This window comes from Neolamprologus multifasciatus, chromosome 3, assembly GCF_963576455.1.
Source record: "Neolamprologus multifasciatus chromosome 3, fNeoMul1.2, whole genome shotgun sequence".
In the NCBI taxonomy this organism is placed as follows: domain Eukaryota; kingdom Metazoa; phylum Chordata; class Actinopteri; order Cichliformes; family Cichlidae; genus Neolamprologus; species Neolamprologus multifasciatus.
In genome coordinates, this window is record NC_140441.1 from 1,702,912 (window position 1) to 1,715,698 (window position 12,787).

Below are 12,787 nucleotides of genomic sequence, written 5' to 3' on the forward strand. Positions count from 1 at the left end.
TTTTCAGGTCTGGAGATTCAATGCTTTAGTTCCTGTTGAATATTCTTAATGCTCTGCTATGTATCTAGTTTTCTTTGTTTTTGTTTCTTCTTTAGTTTTTTCTATTGTAGCTACTTCACATCTTATTTTGAAGGTTAGTGCTTGCCCCGCCCTCATTAGCATCACATGTGTGATTGCCTTCACCTGTTCGCGGCTGGTTCACTGATGGTTTATAGGTCTGTCCTTTGGGAGTGCTTCAGTTTGTCCTTCTCACACTCATGGTTATGTCTGACTCTGCTCTAGGGCTTTGTCAGTGCCTCGTTTTGATACTCAGTCTTTGTCTCCCATCACAGGTCTAGCTAGGGGGGAATGTTGTGAACTATCTTGGGGCTATGCATGCTGCAGTGTTTCGCATAGTAAACCTGCTTTTCCTGATCAGTCAGATGGGTTTACTAGAGCTTGAAACATTACAGGAAAACCATCAAGGCTGCAGCAAAACCATGCAATGAGCTCTTGATCTTGTTGAATAATCGCTCTAAAGACAAAATACTGCAGTCAGTTTGCAACTGAATTGGTTTAGTTTGCAATTCTAGGCAATTTGTCTAATAAAAAAAACTGATAAAGTTAAAGACAATTTGTGCATGTAGATGGGGGGGCACTTCAAACTAGCTTATATTCAGAGTTTGGCGAGAACCTTAAATCAAATTTATGATCTGACATGCTGGACGATTAATGCTTCCTGTTGCACATTTAGAAGAAATGTGAAAATGAAATCTTAATGCTGAGGAAGCAGATCATGTTCCTCAGAGCTAAAGAAAATTCTGCTCAAACTCTGCAATTACTTTGCTCCCATAAAGGGGCCTTATTTTGTCACATGGCGTCTTCCATTGGCTGATGGTCATGTCAGAATCAGTATGTCCCTGTGCACACGGCTCTAAACACAGTCCTTTAGGTTCCCTCACCCACCTTTGAGCTGATGTCAGAACATTCATAAAAACTAATAGATCTGCTGTTCTAACCTTCAGTTTGAGTTGGTTAAAATCTTGAAGGAAGAGGAGCTCAAACATTTATTTTAAACGATCAAACTTGCAAACCTGCTCTGAAGCCAAAGCACAAATGGAGAGACAGAGAAACGAGTCCAAAATGAGAAATTGGATGACTTTGGTCTAATACCTGGTGAAGCTATATTTAAGCAAGGCAGGAGTAAACTAAATTACATGTCTGCTTGTTTCCTTCACTGGTGTAATTCTTATCTCGGCTCCTGATGTAAGGACAGAACAACCAAACCAGACAATTGAGAAATCCTTGTTGTGTCAGTCCAGATTATATTGATGGGGACTCTACATGTCCACAGAGCTGCTGCTTTTCAGCTCATCTTCATTTTAGGAATGAGTGAATTTCAGGAAGGACGATGAACGGAGCCATCAAACCCCAACCTGACTCTAATTTGAGTTGAATCATTTAGTTTTTGTTAATGGTGTTTTTGTGATTATACTAATAGTTTTAAAGAGTACAGGGTTAAAACAACGACTCTCAGGGCCGTGGGAGGTGGCCCTGAGAAACATAACCCACGTGGCTTCCTCTGGAATCTGTTTGCAGGTTTTCCCTCCAGCTGTAACACAGCACAAAGCATCAGGGAAGGTTAGACGGATGTTTTGAGATCACAGATTTGATTTGAATCAGCAGAAGGCCACAGCTGGAGAGGTTTCTTCCAATTGATCCCAATATTCTTCATTCTTAGTGATCATCAGTCATGAGCAGGCTGGGGACACTCAGCCTGAACTCAGGCTGAAAGCAGGTCTGATGGTCAGAAAGGTCCTGGTATTAATGTTTAGTGCAAAGAGCCAGAAAGTGTTCACCAGAGTAGTGAATGATAAAAATTAACAATGAGAACTGTCCATAGAAGCATTACACAAACATTCCTATGGAGCCTAAGAGTCCAAGTATATGCTTCTGCTTCTATTTATTTTTTTGAATAGTTCAGTCATAAACTGACATGAGTGAAGAAGCAGAAACGTCTCACACTGTTACATGAGTTCAGCTCAGGTGTCTGAGATGTTTATACTGCAAAGCTCCGCTAAAGATCAGTCGCTCATTCTTGAGTCATTCGACTAAAAGTCTGTCAAAGTTAATTTTAATCTGAGACGACCGATAAAACACTTTAAATTTCATGGTTTTCCCATACATATGAAAGGAAACTAATATAAACACAACTGGTAACTTACCATTCTTGTTCTTATATTCTTCTGATGCTTTTATCACTGGTGAGCAATAATTCAAATGTGTTTGAGTCTTGCAGTTTTTATTAAATAATAGTGACAGCCTTCAGCCAGCTTTTCCTTTTACACTGGGACTCTGACTTCATCCATGCAGTGGAGTGTTAAGTCTGCAGCATGATTCCCAATCACTACCATTGTGTCATTTAATCCATTACCTGGTCAATTATATAAGGTAACAGATCTGACATGGCATGATTTACAACACATCTTTTTGAACATTTCCAGAAATGAAGTAACCCAAAATACTCAAAATATCAGGACCAGGATGTAACTAAAATGTCAGTATTAGTCTTTTGGTCTATTAGGAGTTTTGATCTTGATACTTTTTATTGAAGGACTACTTCTCTTGGCACAGCAGTAGAAGTGTTTGAAAAGTACTATGTTTGTGTTGTATGAGCTGCTTTTGTTTATTGGCAAAAATAAAGAGTTTGTTACATGAGTATTTGAGTATCCACTGCTGCTTTTCTGGCTCTTTCACACGTCTTCCCACTGAAATTCAGACCCACAGCCTGAAGTGAATATGACAGCTGAAGTTGGGTCAAATATTTCAATATTCAAAATGACCTTTGAGCAGCCGCCTCTTATCATACACAACCCCTAAACCTCTTCTGGAATGAGTAATTCAAAAGAAAGCATTTTTACGTCACACAGGAGGAGTAGTACTGAGCAGAGATGGCACGATACCACTTTTTTATGTCTGATACCGATATGAATTCAATATAGTGTTTTTTTTTTATTCAATAAAACTTTAATATCTTGCTGCATTTTGTATAAGTCCATACTCAAGTTTAAATAAACAACAACACTAAAGCTATTCTGTTATACCTGTATGTGTAAAAAAATGCACCCAAAATATTTCATAGTTCAGCAATACTGATCAATGTAATAAACTTAAACCTGCTCCATCCTTCCTATTGTGGATTTTAAAGAGTACTTAGCAGAAATATTAAGCAACCTAACTAATAGCAGGCAAAACAATAGGGAACCACCCTCCACCTCATGATTCTTAATCGACGTAATCAACTTTAATTTGATGCAGGTTGGCAAAAAAATGCACAGAAATAAGTTATTTTTCAAGAATAATTAAATAAATTCATCCTCCTTCAACAGAATCAGTCCTTTTTTCCCTGTGGAGTCAGCATTTACACTGGAATTTGCCTTTGGTGGCTTCTTTGGACAAATGTGACATTCGGCAGTATAACTGACAAACAATACAAAATAATAGCTACACAACACACCAACTATAGCCTCCAATAACGCTAAACGTCACTAATGTCTCACATATGAAAACTCGCTCTCTCTCTCGCTTGCCCACGTTCCGTCCCTGGTGTCACTCCTAAAACTTCCCCTTCTAACCAACCAAGTGCAACATGTTGCCATATCATTTTTTTATTTGGCTGACATGGTAAACTCTAACACCAAAAGGGAAGGGGTGTTTTTTTTTTTTTTGTTGCCTGTCCCGTTTGGTTCTTTTGCCATCAGAATTATTGTCTAAGGAGGAAAGATGCCCAACGGATTTACTTTACCTAATTGACCATCCCAGCCTTGCTGTAATGGTCTATTTGATTCACCTTTTATTGTTTATTTTATTTTATTATTTTTTTTATTTTCACTTGCTAGATATGGGACAGACTTGAATGAGGAAAAGAAAAGGGAGAAAGGAAGAGGGGAAAAACTGCGTAGAAGAGGGTCGGGGATAAAGGGCAAAAACACAAAAACCAACTAAATAGGCAGGCAAAAAATAGATATATCGATCACCTGGATCATTTAGTGAAGTTAATACAGCCACGGAGTGATGTTGGGGTCGCGGTGGAGCTGTCAGTCCACGTACAGCCGGTCCACAGCGATGACAGTGCGGGAGCCCTTCTGGATGAAGCCGCGTCGGATTGGGACGAGGACCCTGCGTCGTTCCAGGATCTCTTTGGGGAACTGGTCGTTCACGCTGAAGTCCGTTCCTTTTAATTCCCTGCCGCGGCTTTTCACATGTTCCTTTTGTTTGAAGTGGCCGAATTTGGCGACAATAGGACGTGGTCTCCCGGTCGCAGCCCGCATGGGGCCGAGGCGATGCACCCTATCGAAGACTATGTTCTTCACAGTGTCCTCAGGTGGGTTTGATGAAGCTTTTTACCGTGGTCTCCGCTTCTTCTCCAGCGGCTTCTGGAATACCAGATTATCACGCATGCTACGAGCTTGTAGATCAATAACTGTTTCTTTTATTTTTTTTATTTTCTCTATTGAGCTGGGTAACATTTTCTGTGAGAGATTTCACCGACTCCCTTAGCGTGGCATTTTCAGCAGCGAACGTTTCCACCTGCTGCTGGCTGAACTTCTCGCAAGCATTTAAATTCCCGGTGAAGAATCAACACCAAGGACAGCCTTGCATCGAAACTGGACAATCGTTTGTCGATTGACTCCAGTATGTCGACAATATCTTTGCTGGCTGGCGATGTTGTGCTGGGGGAACCTGCCGGGCATTGTCTTTTCGACGACGGCGTCTCAGATTTGGCCGGGGAAGCTGCACTCTGGGCCTTCTTCATCACGAGATCCTGGAAACACTGAGAGCCTCCACACTCTGCCCGTTGTTCTCCAGGGTGTTGGAGATGATTAAGCAAATGTTGTTAGTTATAAGACAATTGATAAGTGTATTTGGTAATACTGAAGCTTAAATGAATTTGTTCAAATCTAAACTACCATTTGCTTTAATTTTCCGCCAAAATCTCCGGCGTCTGACGTCAGTTACAACATGAGTCGCTTACCTTGTCCGTCACTTCCGTCACTTACCACCTGCACTTACCACAGACTTTCGCTGCATCTTGTAGCAGTGTCGTCTTAAGTTGGTCATGTTATTTTTGACGCGCCAGCGCGTCCGTCGACCCTAAAGGGTTGAAGTCCTCCGGGCCAAAGACTGGCAGAGTTTAAAAAAAAAAAAAAAGTGGCAGAAGGAAAAAAGCAGGTAAAACAGTTAGACATACAGGACGCAAGTCTAAGCAAGATATTTTCTAAAAACGAGGAACAAGCAAGAATGTCTTTACTTCACGAACAATCGAGTGGGGTGTACCTTGAGTGAAAGCGACGCTGTTAGCCTTATGGTGCGTCAAAGTTTTACAGCCTGTACACTGCTACCGGGAGAAACCTGAAAGATCTGTCCTCGTGCACTGACAAGAATTTGAACAAGGATGGATATATATATGCTATCGATCTCTCGATCTCGGACCTGTATCCGATTGGCTAACCGGAGTGCGAAGGGAGCCGCCCCATTGTTATGTGATTGGCAGAGGGGCGAAGTTAGGCGGAGTTGGTCTCTGGCGGAAATTTTCAAACTAGGTAAGCGGCATTCGGGACCTGAGCCAGGAGCAAACAACAAGGAAAAGATTGTGCTCTGGAAGCGGTTGCCGGTCGGTGCGATTAAGAGAGAAGGGAGAACTTAGACTTTGCGTTGAATTTTAGACGGAGCTGGTTTGAAGAAAAAAAGACTAAGGTTTTTTCAGGATTTTTCCCCCGTTTTCGAATATAAGGTTTTGGGAATAGAGGGGTACCTAAGAGGTTTTTTTTTTTTTTTTTTTTTTTTTTTTGCTGGGAGCTGTGGTGGGTTTTCCGGGGATCGCTAGAGTTTTATTTTATTTTAATTTTTTTTTCACGATTCTGAGTTTAATTCTAAATCTCCTTGTTCGGATTAAACAAATGCATATAAATTGAAATCAAGTTTTCCCCCAAGGCATGCAGCCTGTATTTCTGGCCATACTGAACGTTACAAAAGCACAAGTTTAACTAAGCAGTTTCACTATGGTTTAACACATTTTCACACATAAGCACGGAGCCCAAGACACACAGCACGGTCCGGAGACAGGCGCGCCCACAGCCCCAGACACACACACACACACACACACACACACACACACACACACACACACACACACACACACACACACACACACACACACACGCGCTGACCCACCACCAGATGGCGTTTTTTAAGCATAAAAATGGATTTTTTTTTATGGATTAAAAAATAAAAGAATGCTATTTGATATATAAAAAACTTTCTAAATAATCAATTAGTTCTTTTTTAGGGGGAAAAAGCAATGAGCTATGAATATCATATTTTTATAAATATCATATTTTTATGAATATCATTTATTACTTTATTACTTCATAGGGACATAAAACTTTATTGGAGGCCATAAATCACTCAGTTTGACATAAGGGGTATAATATCACTCTCTCCTGTGCATTTTTAGCCTCTGAAATACATCACTGCTGTGTCCCAAATATTATGGAGCCCTGAAAACAAACTGCAGAAATGTATGTAAATAATATTTAATCAAACTTAATTGTGAATGAAAGTTTCTCCTGCTCTGATTGGAGGTTCTGAGCACAGACGGGTGTCTGTGATGTTTGTGTGCACAAATCAAACTGACTCCGCTTTTCATTCAAAGTCTTTATTAAAAAGCTGCTCACAGACACACTAAACCAAACGCTTATTACAGTGGTTGATTGGTCCGCTCTCCTGACCTGAACCCCTCAGAGAATCTGATATGAAGCTGAAGATGAAAAACAGCTCAGACACCATCATTTTCCTCAAACGTCCAATGGAAGAATTGAAAAGCAGAATTCATGAGCACATAGGGTTCATGTAAAGATGAAGCAGACAGTAAAGTGAGCGGTCCACACACAGAGTCATCGTCTACTTTCTGTCAGTAAACCCTCACAGATAGATAAACAAATGTTCTGAATGCACTGTGACTAAATGATCGTCGTCATTATGAGGTTTATAATGTTAGAGAAACATCTGGGTCCTGTTCTAGGCAGCAGGTGCAATAACGCTGAGCTTTCTATCTCACAGTCACCTCCTCCTGAACAATCACTTCTTTGGAAAATGGCATCAACATTCCCAGACTATCACTTAGACGTCAGTGAGATAACCCAGGCCTAAAATTTCTGATGAGCATCAATAACAGATCCTGTGACATGATTTAGTAAACAACTGTATTCTTGTATCAGACTAAAAACAGAGCTCATATTTTCACGTGTCCACACAGTCTCAGCCTGGTGTGAATGTTAGAATGAATCTTTACTGTCAGACTGGTGAACAGGCTTCCTCTCACACTCTGTACTCCATGCTTCATCTCATTCTGCAGACATAACGTTATAGGGAACCTTCCATGTGGAACATGTTCCAGCTAGAACATCTCACTGAGGCTCATTAGTTAGCAGTTAGTAAAGGAAGAACAAACATCTTCAAGCTTGTGTTCTCAGACCATCACTGAGCTTCACTGAGCAGCAGAAACATACATGATCTTGTCAGAGTGGAGGTGTGAGCTTCACGTCTTCTCCTCACCCATCAGCTCCTCGTTCTTCATTCGGACTAACAGACCCCTCAAACTCTTCGATTTCTCACCGAAGGAAAGGAGTCATCTTTGTCCAAATGGCCAGCGAAGCCCTGTCCGCCTTGGGTTACTGACAAGTTGAGCTGATGAAGACAAACACATAACGTCACATGACCCAGACACACATGTCTTTGATTCTGTCACATGATTTAAAGATTAGAGATGTCATCAGAGAGAGATGAAGAAGAGCCATCAGCTACCAGCTTCAAACTTTACAATTATTCAGAGCATAATCTAATACTAGTGACAGCACAAATCCCACTGTGTCTCACGCACTGTCCAATATTACGTATGAACTAATTACCCTGGATTATACATGTACTTATTATACTTATATATTGTACCTCAGTAGATATATGCAGCTGTCCCTGGTAAATGCAACATGTGCTTGTGACGCCTGATGAAGGCTCTAAGGTCCCTGTTGATACAGCTCTATGTACTCTAGGATCCCTGTTTGGGTGTTGTGTTCTCTTTCTGTTTCCCATTCACTCGCTTGTGTATATTAGCCCTGTTTTCCTTTGCCCTTTGTGCTGTAAGCCTCTTTGTTTCTGGTTTCAGTTTTAGTTCTGTGTTTCTAGTTTCCCAGTGTGGTGTTCTGAGTTTCATACTCAAGGTTTTGGTTTGTGTTTCTGTGAGTTTATGTTATGATGGATGTTTTTCCAGCAAATAAAGCTGCCGTTCTAAGTTTTTTTTCTGTGCACGAGTGTCTGGATTTGGGCCCACATGCATGCTGCATAACCTGACATGACAATCTTAGCCTCTATGATGTCTGACAGGAGCTTCCATGTGGTCCTGAGGTAGGTTATCATCTTGTAGTTGGGTGGGACCGGTCCCTTCAGGGGATCCTTGTGGATCAGGACTGTCCAGCCTTCAGTCAGTTATTCCAGGTGTGTCTCACCCGTTAGCGGCAGGTTCATTTGCCCTGCCAGACACTAATGGAGTGTGGTCAGCTTCTTTAACCTGTAGGTGTGGACCATGCTGGGGCGCAGTGATGTCCACTGCTTCAGCAGGTGTTGTTACCTGTGGAGCAGAAATGAGCAGCTCCGCCCGAAAAAGTTGTTCTAATGTTACTTGGTGTAACTCTTCACATGCTTTTCCTTTTCCACCTTCTTTTTTTTTATGTATTTACTTGTGGAAGTTCTTTCTAATGAATTTCCCTCTCAGTTGATTGTTGTCCGTTGTCAGTGATTAACACAGGTGGGTGATGACAAGCAGATCTCACTACCTTCAGAGGTAATGCTTGGAAGAAGGAACTAAAACATCATCTATTAACTTCAGCAGCATTTCTTTACTGCACCAAACAGCAGGGTGAAGCCACTGAATCTCAGCTCACTGTAAACCGTACACACTTTATAACACACTCACGTACCTTCTACAGTCTTAAGCCTTTTATGTTCACAATACAGGATGACGCCAAAGGCAACAATCAGGACAACCAGGAGAAGCAGGGCACCTGCGAGGACCCAGGGCCAGAGTGGAGGTTCTGTAATCAACGCAAACAACCACACCATCATCGAACATGATTCACATCAGAGTTCACTTCTACTCTGACCGTTGACAGCACTGACCTTTGACCCTCAGGTATACTTCTGTCCGCCTCAGATCTCGTCCATACTTCCGGGTGGAGCAGGTGTAGCTTCCACTGTCAGAGACTGTAGGGTTCCTCAGAGTGAGGCTGAGGTCTCCAGTCTGCAGAGCGTCGGCTCTCATTGATGTTCGGTTGGAGTAACGATGGTTTTGTTCTTTAAGATCATCTCCGCTCTGCAGACGCACGTGGACTGTTGGCTTCTTGAACTCATCACGGTCCCACACTGCTGCTGTGGTGTCGCTGGAAACATCCTTTGCTACCTGACAGGGCAGCAGGACAGAATCCACCCCCTCATACACCTCCACACCTGAGGCATGCTGAGAAACTGAGGAGAAAAACATGAAACGGGTGATTCCACAAAAGTTGAATCTGTTCATCTGGATGTAGCATTTTCAGTGGGAGACTTCTTCAGTCTCAGCTGACTGCAAACCTTATAAACAGTACATTTGCACAATAACTGAAACCTGCCCACTGAATGAACAATAGGCAGTGAGGTCAGTTCCTTCATCATTAATATGCAAATTGTCATGACCACTGATCAAATACCATTGGGTGTGCCATGGGTTTCCCAGTTCACGCATTGTGGGCAATTTGTACACGGAAGAAGTGGAAAAGAGGGCTTTGCTATTCTACCCTGGAGCACAAGCCACTGGTTCAGATATGTGGATGACACCTGGGTGAAAATCAAATCTCAGGACGTACCACAGTTCACGGATCACATTAACTCAGTGGACCGACACATCAAATTCACCAGGGAGGATATGAAAAGTGTCAGCTTAGCCTTCTTAGACTGTGAGATTTCCATCAGTAATGGGGGACATCTAAAACTGACGTGTACCGTAAACCTACACATACAGATCAGTATCTAAGGTTTGACTCTCATCATCCACTGGAGCACAAACTGGGTGTCATCAGGATGCTACAAGCAAAAATTTCTGGCACAACTTCACCTACTTCCAAGGTGCATGAAGAGGGTGAAAAAAATCACAAAACAGAAGCTCCAGCAACACTTGAAGGTAAGACCAACGCTTTTCAGCTTGTGGCCTTCATCAGGGTCCTCATCAGGATGCTAACACACAGAGCCAACACCATCCCCACAGACACAACGGCCAGGGAAGGAGAAGAACATGACGTCAGGAGGGCCCTGAGTAAATGTGGTTATCCCAGCTGGACATGTATCAAAGCTGGGAAGGCGCCAAAAGAAAGCTCCAGCTGATCCAGGAGAGAAGGACAACCGCTGCCTAAGTGAAAACCTGTAGTGATCCCATATGTGTCAGCAGTATCGGAACAGTTGAGACGCATTTTTTCGAAACACCAGGTCTCTGTGGCTTTTAACCCCCAAAACATGCTGCGCCAAAAACTGGTCCACCCCAAGGATCAGGTCCCCGACACAAACAGAGTAACATAGTGTAGCTGTTAAGTGCAGGAGGATTGCCAGGATTTATACATCGGGGAAACCAAACAACCTCTGGTGAAGCGGATGGCACAACACAGAAGAGCCTCGTCAGGCCAGGACTCTGCAGTCTGTTCACACCTACAGGCCAGTGGACACTCTTTCAAGGATGAGGATGTAACATCCTGGACAGGGAGGAACGCTGGTTTGAGGGCGGAGTCAAGGAGGCCATTTACGTGAAAAGGGAAAGACCATCTCTGAATCGAGGAGGGGCCTAAGGGTACATCTGTCACCATCTTACATGCTGTGATTGCAGCCATTCCCCAACTCTCTGTGAATGGGACTCATGGACATTGATCAGTGGGCTTTGATCTGATTAGTATCATCAGTGAATCAGTGAGACTCATAGACCTGTCTTTCCCTCAGATGCAGGACAAAGAAGCTCTGTGCGAGTCAGCGGTGGGTGGAGAGCAGAGCTCCAGAGGGTGGAGGCCTCACAGAGAACACATTCATCCAGCAGGAAAGAACACAGCTCCACACAAACATTGTTGTGTTCATAGAGAGAAATGTCTCCATTCACAGCAGAACAGGCGCTCACTGACACGCGCCCAACCATCAGCACAGGTGGGCGGGACTTAATCATGCGTGTCTCAACATGTGTGCGCACAGATGATGATGACCATAATTGCCTACACAAGAATCGACTCCCACAGATCATCTTTCCATCTAACACGTGTCATGTGACCTCAGTCTGTCCTCGGATGACTGTCCCAAAGTTAAGTTCATCCTCAAGAGCGACGAACAATAATAACATCAAAAATAAGTAGAATAAAAACAAAGTTCTCCACTCTAAACTGATTCCAGACCGACTGCTCAGATCTGCAGCCATTACACTCAGCACAAACACACATTTGCACACACACATGCACCTACACAAAACATATAAACATGCAAAAGCACACAGACATGCAAACATGTGCACACACGAAAGAAGAAAATTTTCAACAAAGTCTGAAAACATAAACTCGACTTCACACATACTCATTACAGAATAATAAGTCTTGACACCACTGTGTGTGTGTGTGTGCATGTGTGAGTGTATGTGTGTGTTCCTACCATGCAGGAGGACCACAAACAGCAGCCTCAGCTTCATTCTCAGAGTCCAGTTAACGAGTGTTTGTGTGACCCAGCTGATCCTCCTCCCAGTTCTCTGGTCTCATCATTCAGAGAGGAGGGACAGGAAGTGGGATGCAGGAAAGCATGGACCACCACCCATATTACAGTGAACCTCAGAATAGTGAAAGGGATGAGCTGCACAGGTACAGGTGAGCATGCACAGCACGACTGGGTCCAGTCTGACACAAAGCACCGCTAAACATGCTGCACAGGAGAAGAGAGGTGGAGGGCATACACGCTCTTTATCATAGGACGGGTGGAGATAAGCATCACTGTACCTGTAACACATGTTAGCATGGTGTTTGTTCAGAGCTCTGGTAGGAGCCAGACACGCTGATGAGCTCTGTGGTTTGATCCATTAATGAAGCTGTGATGTTGTCTAATTAAAATGAACCTGAGCATCATAAACCTGAAACTGCAGTCAGTCATCACTGCAGAGGTTACCAGCTGTCTCGGTTCCACTGAACAGACCATAAACTGTGTTCACTTATATATTGAAGTAACAACAGTTGTGTAGCAGCTTTGATCTCTACCAGATTCATAGTTCAACATATTTCAGCTGTGTGTCACACTTCAGTTCAGTTATCTGATTTAACTTCCTCGCCTTCATTACATCACCCACTGCTGTTACGTGCACTAAACAGCAGCAGGATATCAGAGTGCTTTAAAACCTGATGGAACACCACTAGAATCAATAGATGGAGACGGATTTGTGTCCAGCTGAACTGCTGCCACTTTGATTTCTTTCATTCGTAGCACTGTCTGTGCAACCAGCAGCGACCATGCTGAAAGCCACCACCAGAGGGCGCCATAACTCCTGTTACTACTATTATGGTACTTGTTAAAGTTGGTCTGAACTTATAAAACAGCAGCTCCCAGTCTCTGAGCCACATGCATCAACCAATGGGGACTAAATACCACTGATATGAGCTAGACAGCTGGTGATGATGTCACTGATGACTTCCTGTTTGGGAGGTGAAAAGAA

The 12,787-nt window shown here is 43.0% G+C and overlaps 1 protein-coding gene across 3 annotated transcripts; it reads right to left on the reverse strand.

The window, feature by feature from the left end:
- Nucleotides 1–6,681: 6,681 nt before the first annotated feature.
- LOC146520999 (myelin-oligodendrocyte glycoprotein-like) lies at nt 6,682–12,256 on the reverse strand. 3 transcript variants are annotated; one of them, XM_085154560.1, is made up of 4 exons: nt 11,743–12,256; nt 9,214–9,558; nt 9,015–9,128; nt 6,682–7,728 (listed from the first exon to the last, which is right to left on the reverse strand). In XM_085154560.1, exons 1-4 carry the CDS (start codon nt 11,777–11,779, stop codon nt 7,670–7,672), a joined length of 555 nt encoding a protein of 184 aa, XP_085010686.1. In that variant the 5' UTR covers nt 11,780–12,256; the 3' UTR covers nt 6,682–7,669. The 3 variants fall into 3 exon arrangements, 2 of the variants coding, with proteins under 2 accessions (XP_085010686.1, XP_085010685.1); XR_014873161.1 differs by lacking the exon at nt 11,743–12,256 and having other exon boundaries at nt 8,390–9,128; nt 9,214–10,071; XM_085154559.1 differs by lacking the exon at nt 11,743–12,256 and having other exon boundaries at nt 9,214–10,066.
- Nucleotides 12,257–12,787: the final 531 nt, after the last annotated feature.

Coding starts and splice junctions, on each gene's coding strand:
- LOC146520999 (XM_085154559.1), bottom strand. CDS start 9,610: ATGAACAGATTCAACTTTTGTGGAATCACCCGTTTCATGTTTTTCTCC. Junction 9,129..9,213: donor AGTATACCTGAGGGTCAAAG/GTCAGTGCTGTC, acceptor CGTTGATTACAG/AACCTCCACTCTGGCCCTGG. Junction 7,729..9,014: donor AAGGCTTAAGACTGTAGAAG/GTACGTGAGTGT, acceptor TGTCTTCATCAG/CTCAACTTGTCAGTAACCCA.